General features: G+C 51.7%; 6 protein-coding genes across 6 annotated transcripts; 2 read left to right on the top strand and 4 right to left on the bottom strand.

Annotated features, from left to right (window-relative positions):
• Positions 1-1,890: 1,890 nt before the first annotated feature.
• Positions 1,891-2,671, bottom strand: J4E88_008083 (uncharacterized protein; the record flags this gene model as incomplete). The annotated part of the gene is made up of 2 exons (XM_049401696.1): positions 1,891-2,586; positions 2,636-2,671. The coding sequence occupies 2 exons, from the start codon at positions 2,669-2,671 to the stop codon at positions 1,891-1,893; spliced, it is 732 nt and encodes a 243-aa protein (XP_049252769.1).
• A 1,771-nt stretch (positions 2,672-4,442) lies between these two features.
• Positions 4,443-5,128, top strand: J4E88_008082 (uncharacterized protein; the record flags this gene model as incomplete). The annotated part of the gene is made up of 2 exons (XM_049401695.1): positions 4,443-4,458; positions 4,593-5,128. The coding sequence occupies 2 exons, from the start codon at positions 4,443-4,445 to the stop codon at positions 5,126-5,128; spliced, it is 552 nt and encodes a 183-aa protein (XP_049252768.1).
• Positions 5,129-7,255: 2,127 nt separating this feature from the next.
• On the top strand, positions 7,256-8,853 carry J4E88_008081 (uncharacterized protein; the record flags this gene model as incomplete). The annotated part of the gene is made up of 2 exons (XM_049401694.1): positions 7,256-7,558; positions 7,615-8,853. 2 exons carry the CDS (start codon positions 7,256-7,258, stop codon positions 8,851-8,853), a joined length of 1,542 nt encoding a protein of 513 aa, XP_049252767.1.
• A 5-nt stretch (positions 8,854-8,858) lies between these two features.
• On the bottom strand, positions 8,859-9,953 carry J4E88_008080 (uncharacterized protein; the record flags this gene model as incomplete). The annotated part of the gene is made up of 2 exons (XM_049401693.1): positions 8,859-9,388; positions 9,443-9,953. 2 exons carry the CDS (start codon positions 9,951-9,953, stop codon positions 8,859-8,861), a joined length of 1,041 nt encoding a protein of 346 aa, XP_049252766.1.
• Positions 9,954-13,209: 3,256 nt separating this feature from the next.
• Positions 13,210-14,142, bottom strand: J4E88_008079 (uncharacterized protein; the record flags this gene model as incomplete). The annotated part of the gene is made up of 2 exons (XM_049401692.1): positions 13,210-13,863; positions 13,918-14,142. 2 exons carry the CDS (start codon positions 14,140-14,142, stop codon positions 13,210-13,212), a joined length of 879 nt encoding a protein of 292 aa, XP_049252765.1.
• Positions 14,143-19,650: 5,508 nt separating this feature from the next.
• On the bottom strand, positions 19,651-20,891 carry J4E88_008078 (uncharacterized protein; the record flags this gene model as incomplete). Its single annotated transcript, XM_049401691.1, has 2 exons — positions 19,651-20,580; positions 20,634-20,891. The coding sequence occupies 2 exons, from the start codon at positions 20,889-20,891 to the stop codon at positions 19,651-19,653; spliced, it is 1,188 nt and encodes a 395-aa protein (XP_049252764.1).
• Positions 20,892-21,117: the final 226 nt, after the last annotated feature.

The following is a 21,117-nucleotide window of genomic DNA, read 5'->3' as shown; positions in this document are numbered from 1 at the left end:
TACCCTTGAGAGCCTTTGGACTGCGCGCGCATTGTTTTGGAAGCCAAGAGGAGGATGTGGCCATCGCGCGGCCACGAAAGCGCAATGGACATTCCTCGCACCCTAGACCGGCCATGGACCCCTCCGGAACTCGAAGACAAGGCAGATTACTTCAACATCTACGGTACCTCTCCTCCACGATATCCTATCGCGACCGAGCAGCGCTGGCTGAAAGAGGCCAATCGGGTGCCTGACCAGCCTGCTTGGGTCACAGATAGCTTCGGGTTGAACACACCTGCGACAGGACCGCGACCGAAGCCCAGCTCAAGACTTACCGAACCAGCGCCATACACACCTACACGACCATATTATGACGATTCATCGCATTCGCGCACCCAAGGCGAACCGCGCTATCCCTACACTCCTGATAGCTCACGCATACTACGTCGAAACAATACCGAACTTCCCGCCTCACCGACACCATGGGACGACGACTCGGAGACATCCTCATCGCCCGTACAGAATGCGCTCTCATCCTGCATCGCGCACTTCGAGAACCTCATCCAGACACACCACCCCGACGAAGAGCAAATGGAGTACATCGTCGGACAATTCGAAGCCATGACCGCGCACCTCTCCTCGCCCAGCGGATCCCAAACCGAAGCGACACACGACGACAAGCCCTCCTCCGACTCTAGCCAGGAACTCGCCATCATCACACAAGCAGAGGGTGAGCAACAACAACTTGAAGCCAAAACGTTGCACCACGAAGCTTATGTTTCGCAAGTAGGCAACTACATCGCGGGCGTGCAAAAGTACATCTACGACCTCAAGACGCGCATGGACGAGTTCAAAACACTGAATCGCATTCAAACCGACATCATCAACGACTTGCGCAAGCAGATGAGGACCGTCCGCCAATCCATGCGCGAGGAGCTGGACAAGAGCTACCATCATGACGATCTTGCGAAATCTGTCTGGTCGGATTTCGGCGCAAAGAGCGAGGCGCTACCGGAAGATGATGAGGTTCACGATAACAACGACACGGCGAAAGAGTTCGGGATGCTAGACAGCTGTATGACGCTCGTCGAGGAAGAAGACCTATCCCGAGAGATTCACGAAGAATACTCCAAACTACTACGCGATACCGTCGACACTCTCATTATCGAAGAGCCGTCATCGCCCAAGCGGAAGGTTATCACTATCATCCGATCGCCTCCCCGACGCAGCTTCTGGGGCTCCATGGGCGAAGCGCTGGATGCGGTTTCGAATTTGCTCTTGGAAGAATGATTTGATGCGAGATGTGGACGACGACAATTTTACCTGCGACCGACACTGCATTTGACGATTATAACGACGATCTTGGAACCACGCACTTGGATGTTACATTGAGATTTACAATGATTTACGGCCGTTGTCGGAGCACATGAATGATGAAGGATGAAGAGGCGGTTTTGCATATGAAAGAGGTGGTGGTTGCATTTGGATTACGAACGGTTGTGGAAAGACTTTACCCCATATTTTGAGCATATGAGTGGCGTTGTCCTTTTTCGTTCTCTGGTTTCTTCCTTTGACGCAACAGCATTGGTACGTTCTGGATACCCATTTAACGTTGATCGGTTGGCATAGCATGACTTACTGTTTCTTTTTGTTGTTATTTTTTCTGTAGTATACTTGGTTCACTTGCGAAACGCTACTCTTATATACTGAATTCTATGATATGATATCATGATACTTGGATAAGTGATTCATTGCATATCCCGATGGATATACCGCACCGTTTGCAAAAGTCTAAACTTGGCTGCAACTTCACACTACGCATCACATCGCGGACGCCGAACAACAGCAGAATGAATGCATTGGTATCACATGGTCAATGTCTAATCCTCTCTCAACACCCCCAGTCTTAGCCTACTCCACATAATCCAGACTTCCCTTCCCCACAGTCCCCTTCGTCGCCTCAGGCCCCTTCTGCTGCCTAAGCTTCTCCTCAAACTTGGCAAACTCCTGCAACGCAATTTCCTCCTCCTGATCAAGCACTTGCTGCACGCCCTTGACCTCCTCAATATAATGCATCAACATGCTCTCAATCCCGTTCTTGAGCGTCACAGTACTAGAATCGCAGGTCCGGCACGCGCCCCTCAGCTTCAACATGACTTGTCCGTCGTTGAAGCCGCGGAACTCAATGTCGCCGCCGTCTTCTTGGATCGCGGGGCGGACGCGGGTATCCAGCAACTCTTTGATCATGCCGATGACTTCGTCGTCGTTTTCATCGTAGGCCAATGAATCGGCTTCTTGGCCGCCCTGGCCTTGCTCGCCGGGCTTGGAGGCGACGGTGTTGACGATGGGTTGGCCGGACGTCATGTATTCGTTGATGAGGGCGAAAACTTCGGGCTTTACGTGCGACCAGGGCGTGGATGTGTCTTTGGTTACGGTGATGTAATCCGCGCCGAAGAAGACGCTGGTTACGCCGTCGATGTTGAGGAGTTGCGCGGCGAGCGGGGAGGGGTGCGGTGGCGCGAGTGTGGAGCGTGGGTTCAGGTACTCGAGGAAGGGGGAGGAGATTGTTTCGGGGAGGACGCGCTGGTTGGGGTTGAACTTCAAGGCCTGGGGGGAGTTAGTATGTGGTGGGGTTGGGGTTGGAGGCAGTGCGTACATCGGCGTTGGGTGTTGGCTCGGTTTGGATGAACATGGTTCGTCGCGCGACTGTCGCTGATGGAGCTGCTACTCTTTGGCTCCATGGCTGTGCGGTCGGTCTATGTTGCAGTCTCGAGGCTGTGATGGGCGATGGTTGCTGGTGCAGACATCTCGTGGCGATGCGCGGTGTTGCGGAGCGTAGAGACGGTGTCGCACGGGATAGGCTGCGCATGGCAGAACGTGGGATTGTGCTTGAAGCCATCTTTTGTATAGGTGTGGATGGTATGTTTGGTGGGTAGGGTGGTGTGGTCGCAATGGCGAGGTATGTAGGCTCGTGAATGAAAGTTCGGGAACTCGGGCCAAACGAAATATGACGTTTGTCGGATTATTCAGCCACACGCTGACTGGCTCCCACTGGTCCATAGCTCCTTCTCTCCTTGTGCGTCTTACATGTTGCACAACTGGTACAGAACTATACGGAAGCATCTAAAACACCGACTTAACCTTCTGATGGGACTGTAACCGCATGGCAAATTCTCTACTTGTGTTATTCCTTGACAGATGCGAAGCCCTTTGGCATAACGCACCCCCACTACCACTCGCCTTGGAATACGAACAGAGGTGGCCACTACTCGTGTCACATTATACAAATGTCTGAGGTTGAAGTATAACCCATTTGAGAACCTATATGCGTGTTAAGCTTTAGTAGTGTACATACAGCAAAACGCAAATGCGACACGAATTTTGGCTACCCCTGCTGATGCTCAGTCTTGTATCGGGTGCGGTGATATATACATTCCGGCATCTGAATCACGTCTTTCGAGAGTTCCATACGTCTCCTATCGCTTTATACAGTGTTGGCCACGAACATTGTCGGGAAAGATAAGACTTCTTTCAAGCTTCGCATGGATGATTACGTATGTTCTCGCGTCAGATTTCGATCGGTACCATTTCATTTACTTGTCTTATTCTATTGGGCAGCTTGTACGATCAGGACCAACAATTCGCTAATCTGCAGTCATCTGCCCTTCTGACGCGCCACAACAGCGCACTTCTCATTGCGTACCCGGGACTTCATCCCACCCGAGTCTCTTGTGCCGTGGCGCGATACACTCAGGGAACACCTTTGTTTCCGGCACGGCATCGTCTTATTATTGGCACAGATCAGCATGGCTGAATCCCAAATTAGACGATTCTACTTGGGTGGGTAAATGGATCTGGGGGCCAAACCTAAGCGCTATTCCGAATCTTACAATTACGCCCTGCGTAGGGCTGTGACACGGGTTGCCCACATCGGTCTGTCTTATTTAATTAACTAACTGACGAGTCCGTTCGCCTTTCTTCGTCATTTCTCTCCTTGCCGTCCTCGTCGTCTAACTCCCTTATACGTTGCGATGCGTGTGTGCCTTCTACATCGGGTGATGTTCTTCACTTTGGCAGTAGGCGTTTGGGCCGATTGCTACTCACGCGATGGTGCGTATGCATCCGTACTTCGGAACCAAAAGAGTCTTGCCATCATAGGCCCTTCTGTCTATTGCTAACGTGCGCTTCTCATAGGCGAGACTTTCCAATCTAACAATCCGACTAGCGATGAATTAGTCTCATGTGGCAAAGGCACGAACAATTGTTGCTTATGGAGCGAAAGTTGCGGCAGCAACTTGCTGTGTACAAGATCGGGAAACATTGGCCGGCAATATTGCGCCGACAAGAACTGGACGGGCTGTAGTGACTTGTTTCCCGGTGAGTCCATACAGTCTAAGTCTTCATACAGAACACTATTAAGAGGACTTTCTAGAACAAGATTGGCAGGGGATAGGACTAATATCATGCGGAGAGAACGTCGTGTGTTATGGGAATGATCGCTGTTGCACAGACGGGCTATCTCAACTGCGCTATGTCAACCCGCTGACAGGTAAGTCTTGCCTCTACGAAGTGCATGTGAGACACATACTGACTTCGTACCCCTAACTCTGCAGGCAAAGTAAGCGACGCACAAGACAAGGATTCCGACGCGACAAAGACGCCAATGTGGTGGAAGGTCGATAGCTCAGGGATACTAGCCAGCTTGGGTACGGCCACTGCTTCACAAGGCGTCGCAGTATCAGAAGCGACAACCTCGACCAATCCACAAAGTACACCCGCGTCCTCGGACGGTAGTGCAGCGGCCTCTACACCCACCAGCGCGCCGTCTCCAACAGCAACCAATACCACAGATCAATCCGATGTATCGTCGAGCGGTGGTATATCGGCGGGCGCAGGAGCAGGCATCGGCGTCGGCGCAACTGCTGCTATAATCATCATTGCGTTGCTCGCTTGGCTCTTCTTTCGCGAGCGCAAGAAGAGAAGAGCACTGCAGAAACCGGCCATGGACACAACCATGCATCAGGCCCATCCTGCTCGGAAGGATATGCAGGATTACACGCACGAAGCACCACCCGATGGGCGTACTGAGTTGGAACAAGAGAGGGCGAGATATGAGATGGACGGGAGGGCGGGGCAGGAGTTGCCTTGATGTTGGGAAGCGATTTAATCTTTCGCCCACCGTCCACCGTCAATATATCCTTTCACAACGAGCTTATCTTCCACATACAACCATAGGATCTTTAGAATTGGGTTTACCCGCGATCCGTCAAAACTCACAGTGCTGGGTGCTACTGGCATGCCACGAACACAGGACTTTGGCATGGAACGATTGGACACGCTTTTCACTTGATCTCTACCTCACTGGTAACTGTTATTTTCGTGCAATCGCTGGGCGATATTCCACCTGTCCGAGTGCTGGCAATGCAAGCCTGGCGCTCGAAGCGCTCGTCTCCATGGTTGTGCAGGATCCTCTCAATGGTCTCCACAGAACTTCCGTCTAATCTGGGACACAACCTTTCTTCACTACTGACGCGGATCGTTGTCGAATACAAATTGGGTTTCTTCCCTAGTTTGGGCTGCGATCCCACCGTGTACACTTGCAGCTCTTTGTCTTCGGTCGATTGTCCGTTTTCGCCTCGTGGAGGATTTTTGCGTGATGCGTTCGACGAGAGGTACGAGCTGTATTTGCCAATCGCAACACGCCAGAACGGCCGCAGGGCAGGGAAACATCCAGCGATCATGAGGACGTTGTTCTCAGTCCTGCTTGAGTGAGTCAAGGTCTCTTGTGTTCGATAACACTACACTCACAGATACCAGATCGTTATCTCTGACCATGAGTGTGTCATGTCCGCGACATTGGAGATGCTGCCCATTGCTACGATCTTCATGATGGTTGCGAATGTGCCACTGCCAACGTCAGTAATTGCACCAACAGTGCGGCGAGGTGACCTTACAGAATGCTACCACCCATCAGTATTACAAGATTTCGCTTGTCCTTTCGAGGAATGTTCAAAGTCCTTATGATAAAGTACGGCATGATGGCGCAAAAGACGTCCATCATCGCGTTATACACTGAGGCTTCAGCACCTGGCAGAGACATTGGCATTCTTCCAACATACCTGAGACCGACTTTCCGACAACATCCAGCATTGCGGGGCTCAAGCATGTGCCCTCAATCTGCGGTTTCCAGGACTTCTGTACGGGCGAACAAAAGAAAATCATGACAGAGCATGAGAGTGTGGAGCCGATCAGTAGGACGACCAGAGGGGCGTACGCGACACACTTGTGCGATAGACGCGCTGTGTGTCCTCGGATCTAGGCTGGTAAGCTGAGAGTCACGTCCATTGCATAGTACTGTGTACTTACTCTCATTAGTGCGATGATGATGGAGGCTTTCGTGAAGAAAGCGCTGACGATGGAGAAGCAAGGCGCCAACAGCACGTACATGGTAGCCACAGCCTGATCTTCTGGATCACTGATGTCCCATACATGTTGTCCAAGGCCGTGCGCAGTGCCGGCTGCTACGAGCGATGTACACACTACAGCGAAGATCTGATGTTCGAGTAAGTCAATGGCAATCGAATGTAGGACTGAGGTCTAAGGTCGAACTCACCAGGCCCGCAATCATACACCAGTCGTCCCAGCCCAGAGTCGTCGTCACGATTCGTGCGCGTGTATATGATCGCGCTAAGACGAAGATGGATGAAAATGAGACCAGCGTCCACCCAACAACATTGAGGACTTTTCGATAATCATTCATGTCTGCGGAAAGGAGCAGCGACAAACCTCGAATGCATCGCAACGGCACTCAAAAGACACTTCACAGGGCAGAGCATCGTTCTCATACTGCTCCTGGACATACTGGGTCCCAAGTATGGGTCATTCGAGCGTGCTATCGCTCGTTCAGGTATGCCAAGCTTGTGCCGTATGGCTTCTGGCGCGGCACACTGTCCTACTTGCCGAAATTCCTGTAGAAGCGTCTCATGAGCGTTCATGATTTGATGGCTCAAGCTGTGCCGCAATCCTACACAACGCTACCTGGGTACGCTCGTATCAACCCAGTAGCCCCCACGCACTGTCATTGGCTGTGACAAAGGACGGGCCGTGGTCCGCCCCACTCAAGTTCAGGGAGCGGGCCGTATCGAAGCCTCGCATGAGATGAAGCACCGAAAGCTCAAAACATGCCCTGCTATCGCGTTGTATCGCATCTTCGGATAAACAGCGTATTCCCTCATGCCTCGAATTTCTGGATATAAACCACTCCAACCTATTCACAATGGCCACATTATCAACAACAGTCCTATTCGTTGTCAGTCTGCTGGCAATATTGTACCTCTGGCTCCGTAAACGACAAGACTCGAATTTACCTCCGGGACCGCCTCGGTTGCCCATTCTCGGCAATTTACACCAGGCTCCCAAAGAAGCCGTCTGGGTTACATACCAGAGATGGGTGGAACAGTATGGTCCTCTTGTGTACCTCAATTTCGGCGGCACGAATGTGATATTGATTGGAGACCACGAGGTGGCCAAAGATCTGCTTGACAAGAAGGCAATAATCTACAGTAGTCGGCCACGCATGGTAAGTCACGAGTCCGTTCTGCCGACAGCTGTAATAGCGACCTGATATATTCCAAGGTCATGGCACAAGAGTTGACGTGCAAGAGCAAGCACATAATGTTCAAGCCATTCGATAGTGACTTTCTCTTGCACCAACGACTAGAAGCTCCTGTGCTCAGTCCGCGTGCGTCAGCCTGTTACACGGCAATCCAGGACCTAGAGAGCAAACAGCTCTTGAAGAACCTTCTTCAATCAAACGACTTCCCCAAGGAGTTTGAGCGTTTTGCGGCGAGCATCGTATATTCCATCACCTTCGGTATGCGCATCATCACCGGCGACGAATGGCAACTTCAGACCAGTCACGAGTGTCTTAAGAACTTTACTATTGCCGGTCAGGTGGGCGCGTGGATAGTCGATCTCTTCCCGTCTCTCAACCGCCTCCCAGCACCATTGACGCCATGGAAGAAAACGGCTGAGGCGTGGTACCAGATGTGGGAAAATCTCCACATGGCCAACATGCAAGACGCACTTAAGCGCAAGGGATGGAACTGGGCCAAGGAATTCAACAAGTCAAAGGAGGCAACAGATCTCGCTCCGACAGAGATAGCATGGGACCTTGGTATTTTGTGTGATGCTGGCGTCGAAACTACACAAGTCCAATTGCAGATTTTCATTTTGGCATGCGTAGCCTACCCAGATTGGATTGCCACCGCGCAGAAAGAGCTCGATGAAGTCGTCGGTACTAACCGTCTTCCTGGCTTCGAAGATCTGAGCAAGCTGCCCTATCTCCAGGCTGTGGTAGAGGAAAACTTTCGATGGCGACACATTGTGCCAGCTGGGATTCCGCATGCCACGACTCAGGAGGACTTCTACAAAGGTTATCTGATACCCAAGGGCTCGGTTGTGGTTCCTGTGTTCGCCGCCATGCGCCAGAACGCTAGCACATTTGACTCACCAGAAGTGTTCCGGCCTGAACGCTGGATCGAAAAGACGCAGCCTGCCAACTTTGGATACGGCCGCAGAGTTTGCCCTGGACGATTCATCGCACGGAACTCGCTAGCAATAGCGATGGCAAGGCTGCTTTGGGCGTTCAACATACGCTCTAAAGATGGCGCGAGGATCAACGTGTCAGAAGAAATGTTTACAACTGGGTTTGTGTCCGGCCCAAAACCGTTTGTTGCTGTCTTTGAGCCGAGGTCAGAGGAGCGCAAGGGTCTCGTTGAAAGAGAATTCGACCTGGTTGACAAGGACATAGCGAATCTTCTAGACGAGGCCAGAGGGAAACAGATTGCTGCTGGACTGTCGCCTCAAGGGTAGCTACCTTAGTTTACAGCAATGCACACCTTGCCGATGTGTTGACCTGATACCAAATACTCAAATGCAGAAACGACCTCATCCCTCCCGAAGCCAAACACCTTCTCTACGGGCACATTGAGGTTCTTGGAAGTCACAAAGCGTGTGACATCTTCCAGCTGTTGCTTAGATCCAACCATGATGCCGCGGACGATTGCACCCTTCGATAGGGCAAGCGCCGCCACGTCAGGCATCTTCTCCTGGGGACAGGAGGCAAGGAACCCTATTACAGCAATGTTTCCGCCGTAAGCCACTGCATCAATGCTTTGACCGATCGTTCCAGCTCCGCCGTTCTCGAGAATGAAATCTGCACCGTGGCCATTGGTGATCCTGAGCACCTCCTGAGACCAAGCAGGAGTCGATTTGTAATTGATGGTATAGTCGGCACCGTACGTTTTTTGAACGTGCGCGAGCTTGTCGTCTGACGAAGAAGTGATGATCGTGACAGCGCCTGCAGCCCTAGCCAGAATAAGCCCAGTGATCGAAACACCACCAGTGCCTACAAATGTAATCAGCGGTAGCTCTTATGATTAGAAAAAGAAAGAACCCTTACCGAGAAAGAGCACTGTCTGGCCAGGCTTCAACGGAACGTTGCCGTAAAGCGCATTCCACGCGGTGGTTCCTGTGCAGACCAGAGCCGAGAGCTGAGCGAAGCTGAGCTTAGTAGTTGAAGGTACCCTGAAGAGTGCCGAACTAGGCAATGTAATAAATTCTCGAAGAACTCCATCGTAACAGCCACCCAAGCTATGGTGCCAATCCGGCATAGCACCGTACAAGGTCTTCAAGTCAAAGGATGCAATCACCTTGTCTCCCTCGGCGAAGTCCTCGACGTGGCTACCCACACGTACAACCTCTCCAGAAAGATCAGAGCAAGGCACCACATTGTCTTTCACTGGGAAAGGGTACTTTCCGGTGGAAACAGCAAAGTCGCGGAAGTTGAGAGCTACATTCTTGATTCGGATCAAGACTTGTTGAGCGGAGGGTTCGGGCACGTCCTCTTCGCTAACCTGAAGGTCTTGGATGGAAGTGCGCTGGGGCAGTCGAAAAACTCGTTGTTTGGTCATGGCGAAATAGGCTGGCCGCTGTGTAAAAGTTGGGGGGTAAAAGGTGTGACGAAGCAAGTTCGATACCCAGCTTGGTGATCGTACCTGAGCGCCTTTATAGCTTTCTAGCGGCACCAAGTATATTGAACCCAATGTTGATAACGTCATGTGTCTACATACCAAACCACACCGCCGAGCAGATGGTTCCTTGTATGCACTACCTAGGTAGGGCCATTCATACAGGTGTAACCGCAAGCGCCAGGTCTTTGATCATCCGTCGGATGGAGATCCGACTGCACGTGTTTTCTTCCAGACTACATGCTGGGTTCGGCCTATGTCTGGCTAGATAGCGCTTAGGGGAGGCGATGTGCGATCATTTTCGTGCGTGCTTTCCTATTTCGGATATCGGGTGCTTCGGCTTGCTTCTGACACGGCCCAACCTCGGTAAAGTGCTTGGTATCGTTGAGACCCTGGCGTCAGGGCAAGTGGAAGCGCTCCAGAGCTTACCCACCTTCTCTACGATCACCTCGATAATTTCTGACATATTGCCTCAATGGCAGGTGACCCAGAGATTGTTGCGCAAGCCAGTCGAACAAGGTCTCGATTGGGTTGGTAAGATCGAAACTACGTCATCATTGCCTTCATAATGCTAATGTTGCAAGCTGAAGCCTATGCTGCCGGCGCAGAAGGCGGAAGTGTGCGTTCTATCCCAGTTCTCGTGCGTGTTTTTTTGGTTCATTTTTCCTAGGCGATGGAGCTCAGCCACGATGCCGGAGTTGTCAAGCTCGCGGTGATGAGTGCCGCTGGGGTCTGAAAGCGTCGTTCCATCCGTCCAGAGCGCTACAATTGTCCAGCGAGGATAGCGCTGCTTTGCTTGCCGTTGAAGGGGAACGAGGCCAATCTGGCGGGCAATCCGTAACGACTGTAAGCTAGGGTCGACAGCTTTCATAGGTCTTCCTCAAGTGTGCGTGCTCACAGTGTTCAGATCGTGGATAACACGGATCAAATCGTGCGCGAGTACCAAGATTTCTACGCTGCCACATCCCTAGATCCTGGGAGCTCGAGCGCGGCCGCAGCTCGGTCAGAAAGCCACTTGGACGCGAGCACTTCTGATTATCATCTAGAAGCTTCCGTTGCAGAGTACGCCGAATTGGAGCTCACCTCGTCAAGTTCGGTTGTGTTGGACCGCAACGTCGCGGCAGGATTGGCCGCGACGGCTCAAAGTCAGGGTCTTGAAGATAGCGGTCGTTTGCTCCAAAGCACCTTTCCCTCTCCGTCCTGGCATGCTTCGTCGGTGAGCACGTCAGCCTCCTCATTCCTACTTGATCGAGCCGTCAGCTGTATTGCGCCATCAGAGATTGAGGCTGACCTTCCTGTGTCGAAGGCGGAACAAGCTCGGCTCGTTCGTGTGTATCTGCAAGAAACGGGGACGTGGTGCGAGGCCACAGACTCAGGCAGGCACTTTACAGGATCATATGTTCATAAATTGATGGAGAACAAACCGTTCGCAGCCGCAGCCATGGCTCTGGCATCCCGACAGCTTGACGCCCTACGTCACAGTCAGCGTCAGAGTACGTTGAGCCTTTATCAGCATGCTGTGCAGTCACTGCTTCACTACGAACCATCTCAGTGTGGTGAAGCTACATTAGCCACCTGTATCCTACTAAGTGTCTACGAAATGATGGCTTCTGATGTTGGCGAGTGCAGACGCCATCTTAAGGTTCGTTTGCCAGGTAAGATTGGTGGATTGCCAATGTTGACTTCTTCTACAGGGCTGTGTCTGGAACTTGAAGTCTAAAGGTTGGAACGGCTCTAGTCCAGGACTCGTAAATGCCTGTTTCTGGACTTTCGCACGTATAGGTACATTTTGGTTACATCGCATCACGTACTCTTGCTGAATCGTTCTCAGATGTATGGGCAGCCTTTGTTCTCGAAGAAGAGACCCTGATACCAACCGGTGATTGGGTCGATGACAGCAATGTGCGGTCAATTGCGGCCACTGCATCAATTGACACTTACTGCAATCTTGCTATACTTATCTTCGCGAAGATAATAAATCTCATTGCAATGAGCCGGAAACAACAAGGACACTTATCTGACAGCCCGTCTACTATTAACGCATTGTGGCGTGAACTACAAGATTGGCGAATTCATCGTCCGAGGCAAGTTCTTTCTCTCGTCAGAACAGAGGCACATCAAGGGAACCCATTTCCGACTATTCTACATACCAGCAACTCATCGGTTTGCGGCAACACTTTCTACCATGCTGGGTCCATTCTGTTGCTACGGACAGGAAATGTATATCAGGACGAGACCCGCGCTGAGACAGAGAAGTATGATCCAATCTGGCATGCCAAAGAGCTCTGTGGGATCAGCTTAGCGAATTCATCGCATGCCAACTGGGCCAATCACTTACAGCCTCTTTACATTGCTGGGCAGGTATTCGGCGATAGCTCGACTATGCAGCAAGGTGTCCCACCACGACTGAATGAGAGCGACATGGTAAACGATGTAAAGTATGCGGCAGAGAAGCTCGCGCTGTTGAGACACCTATCCAAGATAGAGCAGGAGATTGGCTGGACGACCTCTGGTAGAGCAGCAGACCTAAGAAGACTTTGGGGGCTCGGGTAAATAAATTGTGGAGTGAAGCATGTTAATTGTTCTTTTATATTACTGTTGCTCATCGTGTGAAGTAGGGTTAATTAGCGGAAGATAGTCGACAAGCATTCCCTAGGCGGCAGGCAATGCATAAGGTTCGTGAAAACCCGAGCTAGTGGTCTATCCAATACTCTCGGCGGCTACATGTCGATCATGCGTGTTGTCCACATTCACCGCTGGTTTGCGGGGACGTGACGAGGTTTTTCACGTTTGTGAAATTTGGGGTCCTGGATAGTGTTGTGCAATGAGATTGACGGATGGTTCGCCTTGTACTTCATCGATGGCCGTGCTCAAAGATCTTGTTGATGACAATGACACGTAATAAAGACACGATACCAGAATCACCCAGGGCACAGTAGTATTTTAGATCATAAATGTATATTTCTTAGTATTGACATTAGGTATTAGGTTTCGTATCGTATCCACTTCATCATACAATCTCTTCTGATCTCATCTCATCTCGAGTGTTCAACTCTCTCCTCTCCGTGTGTGGTATAATGCATAAACGTCGTAATAGAGTACAAGTAGTAAGGAAAAGTGGTCATGCTCATAAGCATAGACCTTACTCAATCTAGAGCATCGCCAATCTCATCTTCTGATGAAGGTAGGGTGTAATGGCTTAGTAGTTGGTGGCTGAGCCGTAGGTAGCGGTGTTACCGTTGTTGGCGTAGTTGGCCGTAGGGGCAACGTGAGGAGCAGTGTGGTATCCACCGGTCACGGGCTTGTCAGTCGCGAAGCCAGTATGGGGAGCAGCGACGGTGGAGCCAGTGTAAGCGGTGTCGTGGCTGGGGCGGTAGTCGTGGGTGCCAGCAGGGACAGCAAGGCCACCAGCGGTAGTGGCAGGGACGGTACCGACTTCAGGGTCGCGGTGTCCAGTAGTGCGGTTAGCCTTGCGGCGCTGCCAGAACTTCATGCCGGAGCCCTTGGTGTAGCCGTTGCTGGGACCGGGACCGAACGCCTTCTCCTTCTTGTGGTGCTTCATGAGGAAGACCTGGACGAGGGCGCTGAGCAGGAAGAGGAAGGCGCCGATGATGGCGACGGCGAAACAGGCGGTGTTGAGCTTGCAGATCGTGCCGAGCGAGGCGGAGTAGGTGATCTGGTCGCCGCGGCCGTTGGAACCGAAGCCTTCCTTGGAGTTGGCGGGTCCGTCACCGAGGGGTGTCTCAACGCGGCCGGAGCAAGAGGATGCGCCATCGCAGGTCAGGACGGCGACGGCGATCATGGCACCGCAGCAGAGGATGTCGAGGAGTATGCCGAGGAAAGCAAAGATTTTCTGGTGATGGCATTAGTGTGTGTTGGTAGTTATCTTGCCAAGGGGTTGTCTTACCTTTCCGCCAAGGAAGCAGGTCAATAGGACTGCGAAGATGGTGTATAGGACTGTCGCACCAGCGAGACCGGTAACGGCCTGTTGCCAGACGGGAATGTTGACATCGCGGTCCGCCTCTACAGATAGGAAGTAACTGTAGATACCGAGGATAATCGCGGCACAGCAGAACTCAAGCGCATACAGCGCTGTAGAGCCCAACTTCAAAGCAGCGCCGCCGAAACCCATTGTCGCAATTAAGACTCGAGGTAGATGAGAGAGGTGCTAGGATCGGAGAAGTGACGAGAAGGGCGATGCTCAAGGTGTATGTTGTTGTGATGTTAGACTGTGAATACTCGCCAGCCACAGGGGGAGCGAAAAGGATTTATGTGTCTCTGTCCGTTTCGATACTGCCCTAGGCGATGACGCAGCCTTGCAACTCGCTTTCCATGATGCAGCATTGGCGTCGTCGTGCCTGCCTTGTTCCGTCAAAGTTCGCTGTCGATCCCGCCCCGTGCGTCAGCCACGCTACCCACTAGCCCGCTTTTTGAACCCTGCTTTTACTCTGCCATCGACCACACGTCATTTTTTTCACCGACCCATCTCATCAAACTTGTGCCCTGAATCGACCAAACAGCGTCCTGGACTGCGCCCCGACCGAGGGTCTCGCCGACGAAAGAAACTCAAATTCGGAGCTTGCGATGATGCTGCCCACAAGCAAGATGATCTCAAGCGCAAACTTGGCAGATGAGGTGTTGGTGATTTTCCAGGGTTCCTTTGGAGGAATTCGTCGACGTGGCTGCGACTGGATGCGAGGCAAGCCACAGTCTGACAGGCACAATGCACATGGGCGGGTAACTCCCTGCACACGTTCCAGACCCTCCTCGAAGTCATGTCCATTCCAAGTTTCGATATTCCAATGTTTCGACCGTCACATGAAAGAAACACAAATGTGTTCCACCGTTCCATCGCCCACACGCCCAGCGTTCCCGCATCACGCACGCTTCTCTTTTCTTTTTCCTTCGCGTTCGCATAAGCCGTCGTGGTTCGTTGATCTCGGATCCGTCTGATCCGGTAGTGGTACGCAGCGCCGTTATGTGTCTAATGCTCGCGGTGCTGTGTAACCAAACTAGCAAAACCTGAACTCAGCCTGATCGTGATCGTTTTAGCTGCGGCAGTTGCTTTTCCCCTATCTGCTATGATGCGGAGGACCCTCCGCAGCCGCACGCTACCTTCCCCACGAAATTACCTTAGCCGGCGATCAGGCATTGGTGGCAGTGCGTGACGTCGTGGCTGCTACCGATGATCGTCGGCGGTGCCGTGGCTGTGATGACGATCGAGCGCTGTCACTCGAAGTCAAGAGAGAGAGCTGGACAAGATGGAGTGGGTTGCAAGAGTCGCAATGGTATGCAATGAAATTTGTGCTTGAATATATTATGAATGTCCCCGTTATTGATACCAGGCTTAATATTTCACGTGCGTTCAAGCACGGATGGGCCAGAACATGTCCCTGCTTCATACTAAGTTTCTCTGCTAATTACACGTCGCTGGTCTCGAACGACAGTATCGAACGACAATATCAGTCTGGCGACGGAGAGGACCTTGATACATATTTTCTTATACCCCGAGATCATACCCGTCCCTTGCTCGCCTGAGCAGCGCGTCTTCAGCATAACTTCCTTGTCTTTCGCTGGCCTCATACAAGATTCACGACCCTCCATAAAGAGACAGTGTTAAGATTACCGTGTATGTATAGGAGACTATCAGACATGCGATCAATGGCTTGCAAGAACCAGCTCAGGAAGATCGTTCCGATACCAAATACCTTTCGGCCTGACACGGCACACATCCCTAAGATGAACTAAGAACTCCTCTCTAGTAAAGACTTCTCGCCTCATCGCCGTGCCTAAGCAACACAAGCAGTAGAACTGCTTCTCCGCTGCTAATGGCACTGGGTCAATCGCCGGAGCCCAGACAGAGCACATACCCATGACTGTCATCTTCGGTACGACATCCACATCTGTAAGATGAGCTAGGTAGCTAAACCGTTGCTGCACCTTCATTTCGCCAAGGAAGATGCGACGATTGATCCAATATGTGTTGTATCGATCACTGCGAAGTTCTGGCTGATGGGGAAACACCTCATCGACGTATTCCCAATCGTACATTTTCTCCTCTGCCTTGACCCAGAATCTGTTTACCCCATTCGTCAACGTGACAGGTAAAGCCCGGAAATGGGGCAAAGTGCTCAGATTCTCATGGCCTATGTCGCCAACGTACCGAACTACCGCCTCTTTACTCGCGGGCCGCCTGTGGCCTATCTCTAGACAGGAACGGCAGAGACGCGTGCATGTAGGTAGGTAGATTATTTCTGCTAACCTTCCACAACACTTTTTCCCACTCCGTTTGAACGAGCAGCGTCGATGTCGGAGCGTGCGAAATAACATCGTCGGTGTGATATGCGCTGTATTTCGTATCGCTATCATTCCTTTCACGGTGTTTGGCGCCCATTTCAACGCGTACCGCAGCGGCGATTCGGTGTCGACGAGGTGCATGGCGAAGCGGCAGCAGCGTCGGAAACGCATCGTGTCTCTGATGGTAAGATCTTCGATGATTTGGAGGAGGATTTCTGTGGGGAAGATTTCAAGAGACCCGCAGACACGGTTTTTGGGTAATGGGTCTATGAGAGCGGAGATTGGTGACATGCGGTCTAGGAGGCCGTCGAGGATGAGACGTGGCGCCTTGTGCTCAAGAGTGAGGTTTTCGATGGGTATGTCTTGGGAAGATGCCATTGTGACTGCTGGTACTGCGCAAGCGCTAGTATGATGGGTCGCGACGTTTTTGGAAGAGGTTAAGAGGGTCGTGAAAAGAGTTCACGGCTCAGGTTATTCGTACCTGTAGGTATGATCAACAGAATATATACTCGGCTCTGTTTCACATTATTTTCATGTGGCTGTGATGACAAAACTGTACCATGGTTACTATCCACTTCATCCCATGGTGCGGCCATGACACCTTAACGAGTCACACATACCTCCTGCAACCAACATCATACGTAACCCGAGGTACTTGTTAACTATATAAGCCGTATGTATGGACAAGGAGGAATGGCTTTATCTCGCATGCTCGTTTTTAGTGGTACTGAGCTCCACTGGCTGGCGACAAATCCAAGTCCCGATATGAGGTTGGACATGATGTGTGCAACAAACTGCGGCGCAGATCCTAGCTACCCCTTAGGTGAAGATGGTCTTAGAAACGGGTGAACTATCGATATTTGACAGTATGTGTGTGCGCAACAAAATGTGAGTGATAATCGTCGACTTTAGTTCGAGAAACTCCATTATGCGTTCCTCGCTGTGAACAACAACGGAAAGGACAAGCTTTACAAGAAACCACAGAAGTGGAAGCTCGTGGGGCGCTTTTTCATGGAAGGTGCGCTTATCGTTTGACAACCTGGCATTTGAGCCATATGCTTGAATCCTATCGTTTGCCGGCAGTTTGGACTGATTCATGACTGAGAAAAGCTAGAGTAACCATGAAGTTCAACACTGAGCAGTATCAGTAGTATCCTTAATCATCCATCTTCCACCGTCAAAACCCCAAGATGTCTTCAACCTGTAGTCTTCTTCAATCATTCTGAGCCAGTACTTGATGTCATCACCATCTTCATACTTGAGGGTAACCTCGTCACAACCATCGTCTTCCCAATCAACATATGCCCACCCGTCATCATGCAGTTCTGGATGATAGCGATAGTCCTTTTCCACGATACTCGGACGAAGTTGGTGGAACCTGCTGAGGTGGAGGCCTAAGTAGCCGATATCGAGTTGTCGTATGGTGACCTCTTCCAGATTTAATTCTTTCCTAATAAAACGTACGATTCCGACAGGCCAGGTGACCTTACGGGTCCATACCTCCTCCAAGCATAGAATCCTTAAAGTATCTTTGATGGAGCGTAAACAGTCTTCGAGCTGAGTCTGTGTCGTTTTCAGATTGGACAAGGATAGCCGACGCAGCGCGGGCAGATTCAAGGGCAGATTGATGGATTCGAAGACTTTGTCGCAGTGAGTTGTACCTCCAAATCCGATGTGTAGGTCATCTAATCTTGCGGCGGCTCGAATCAGGCTGCAAAGATTGCGAATATCATCAGCATCATTATCTGTAACCATTCAGTATCGAGCGGCTATATGAGCCCCAGTCTTGGACGTACCTTTGTCATTACCGAAAACCATGTCTATCTGAAGCATCCGAAGCTTTCCAAGTTGATCCGTGAAGGTGATGATGTCTCCCAGGTGAGAGGGATCAGCTGCCATGATAGTGCTGTTGGCGCATATGGATAACTCCTCGAGAGACCGGATAGTAGGAATTGTTGTTGCCAGCAGCGTTCTCAATGTTGTAGCCCAATAATCCCACAGTAGCTCGAGTTGCTTCCGTTCTCGGACCCTGAAAGTGTAGCCAGTCTCCCTGATGTGAAACCCAACAAGATTCGGTAGCTTAGACAAAGCAGACGCGAGAATTTCTGCACAGTTACCATCCTTTAGCCAGTTGTTGATGTTCTCGTCCAATAGTGAATTTGGGTCCTTCTGTATGCATACGTCCCGGAATGGATGGACGGTACCACATTGGATCGTCAAAGACTCGACATGGTGCGCTAGTGGTCCCTTTGAGATGCGCAGCAACCGGTTGAGTCCTGTCTCGCTGAAAGATAGTTTGATTCGCTTGTAGTGGGTGTTACCAAAATACCGCACAATCTTCCTATCGAGCTCTTTGCATGTAAGACGAAGCGCTTCGCATAGCTTGCGACTGCTGGAGCGAGTCTCCGCACAGGCAACGATATTGAGAAGGAGCTCTATCGGTAGGCTGGGAAGGTTGGCCGCCATGACTACTGCTATCATTCAGTTAGTATGAGAAGCAGAGGAAGGTGCGACACCTACATGAGCTCAGAACTGTACGTACCAGCGAGAGAGGTCAGAGGTAGAGTAGCCTCAGAAGGTATCAAGCTTATGATAGTGATGGCGAGTAGGCGTGGTCGTAGTGGAGTTGTCAAGCAGGATCTATGAGCGATGGGTTAGGTGGGCAAGTGTGGGCGCGAATAAATAGCCCTGGGGAGTTGCCTCATCACTAGCGCAGTGCAAGTGAGGAAGGAGCGTTTGACGACCACTAGATTTCTCGCAACACGGCGCACTAGAGTCAAGAAAATAGGCCCTAGTCTTCTGTACCTGTGAATTGCAAATATCCCGTACGAACTTTTGTTTAGTGGGAACCGACTCATCTTCATCTTCACAGCCCTACTGTCCGAATTGCACCATCAGTAGCGCGGCGTATATGACGAAGGGACGACCGAGGAGCACATTGTACGGCCTGGCACTGGCACTAGAATACTAGGTGGCCACATCTCGATACCATCGCTATCTCGGACAAGTCCATACAGCAGCAACAACTACTAAATCTAATCCAGCACGATTTGTCCTCGACATTTGAATATGCAGGCTATCAATTTGAAACGTTGATTCATTATCTTGGTATTGACACTTTGAGACTATTTTCCACTTAGATCAGAAAGGCAGACAGCAGATGCAGACTCATGATAGTGAGCTTACACAGTCATTGCGAGGGGGCTTCTCCGAAGCGCCAGAGACTTCAAATGAGCCTCCTCGCAATGACTGTGCAGGCCCACTATCATGAGTCTGCATCAAGATGATCAAGCATCCTCAATCAGAAGTCCGATTTGAACAAAAACCCCCCAATCCAACCCCTTTACGCCCTCGCCTTTCTCAACCTCGACAACGTCGCCTTACCCGCCCTACTATCATTGCCTCTCCCCAACTCCTTCGATATCCACTCGCCCACCTCTGCCAGCCCCTCGAGATCAACGCCGGTCTTCGCACCTAGACTGTGGAAACAATGCACCAAATCCTCCGTCGCAACATTCCCCGTCGCACCAGGACTGAACGGACAACCACCCAGCCCACCCACCGCCGCGTCAAACGTACGAATACCGTGTTCGAGAGCAACGACGGAGTTGACGAGCGCCTGGCCGTATGTGTCGTGGAAGTGGAGTGCTAGGTCATCCTTGTTCACACCCGCTGCGTTCAACGTCTTGAGTAGCTCGAGGGTCTTCGGTGCGGTGCCCATGCCCGTGGTGTCTGCGACTGATATCTCGTCTGCGCCCATTTCTAGTAAGCTCACTGCTAGCTCTGCTACCTTGTGTGGATCTACGTCTGGGCCTTCGTAGGGACACCCGAGGGCGACAGAAATGTAGGCGCGCACTTTGAGGTCCATTTCCTTTGCCTTTGACATGATGGGCTCGAAACGTTGTAGCGACTCGGCGATGGAGCAATTTGTGTTCTTTTGTGTGAAGGACTCGGTTGCGGCGGTGAAGATGGAGAGTTCGTGGATGGGGGCTTGGGTGTCGCGGCTCGCGTTCATGGCTTCAGCGCCGGAGGAGGCGGAGGGCATGGCGTTGGGGTCTGAGGAGGATGTGTTCAGGGCTGGTCCGTTGTCCGTGCCTGGGGATGATGGCGGTGTTGGGTATGCGTCTTGTCCTGGCTGCGACTTGGACTGCCACATGGAGAGGAAGTTGTCGAAGCCCTTGACGTTGGGTAGAAGCCATTGGTACGTGATCGGATGCGGCGATTGGGGCGTTCGAGAGAGGACGTGTTCGAGGATCTCAGCCGAATTGGCCATCTGTCTTGATGGTCAGCGTATGTACGTCCTCAGCTTCAACAACTTTGGCTCACCTGTGGTACCCATTTGGGCGAGACGAAGGAGCCTGCCTCAATGGTGGTCAGACCAGTCTTCGCCAGCCTCTCAATCAGCTCTATCTTGGTCGCCAGCGGTATCGTCTGCTTCTCATTCTGCAACCCATCGCGTGGCCCGACTTCCACAATGCGAACGTGGTCTGCGCGGCTAGAGGCGGCTGAAGCAAATGTTCGTCGCGGGCACGGGTAACGCGCAGCGAGACGCGCTGAACGGAGGCAGAAGAACTTTGAGGTCATGGCGATAGTCTGCGTGGATGGAGTATGCGACTCAGGGTTGCATTCAGAGGTAGGACATGACGTGCATAGCTGTCAGACGGTTTGTGGGGTTGATGTTTGCGGGGATCAGGTTATGCATGGACCGCTGAGCCGAGCTTGGAGCTCCAGCCTTGCCCAGGAAGAAGCTTCGACATTTCACACGCGAGCATCGTGAACGTGGAGCATTGCATCTCATGCATCGTGAAGC

Source organism: Alternaria novae-zelandiae, assembly GCF_023758075.1.
Source record: "Alternaria novae-zelandiae strain BMP 2774 chromosome Unknown scaffold_17, whole genome shotgun sequence".
Classification (NCBI taxonomy): Eukaryota; Fungi; Ascomycota; class Dothideomycetes; order Pleosporales; family Pleosporaceae; genus Alternaria; species Alternaria novae-zelandiae.
The sequence above is the reverse complement of the archived record's forward strand: the minus strand, read 5'-3'. Positions and strand labels throughout refer to the sequence as shown.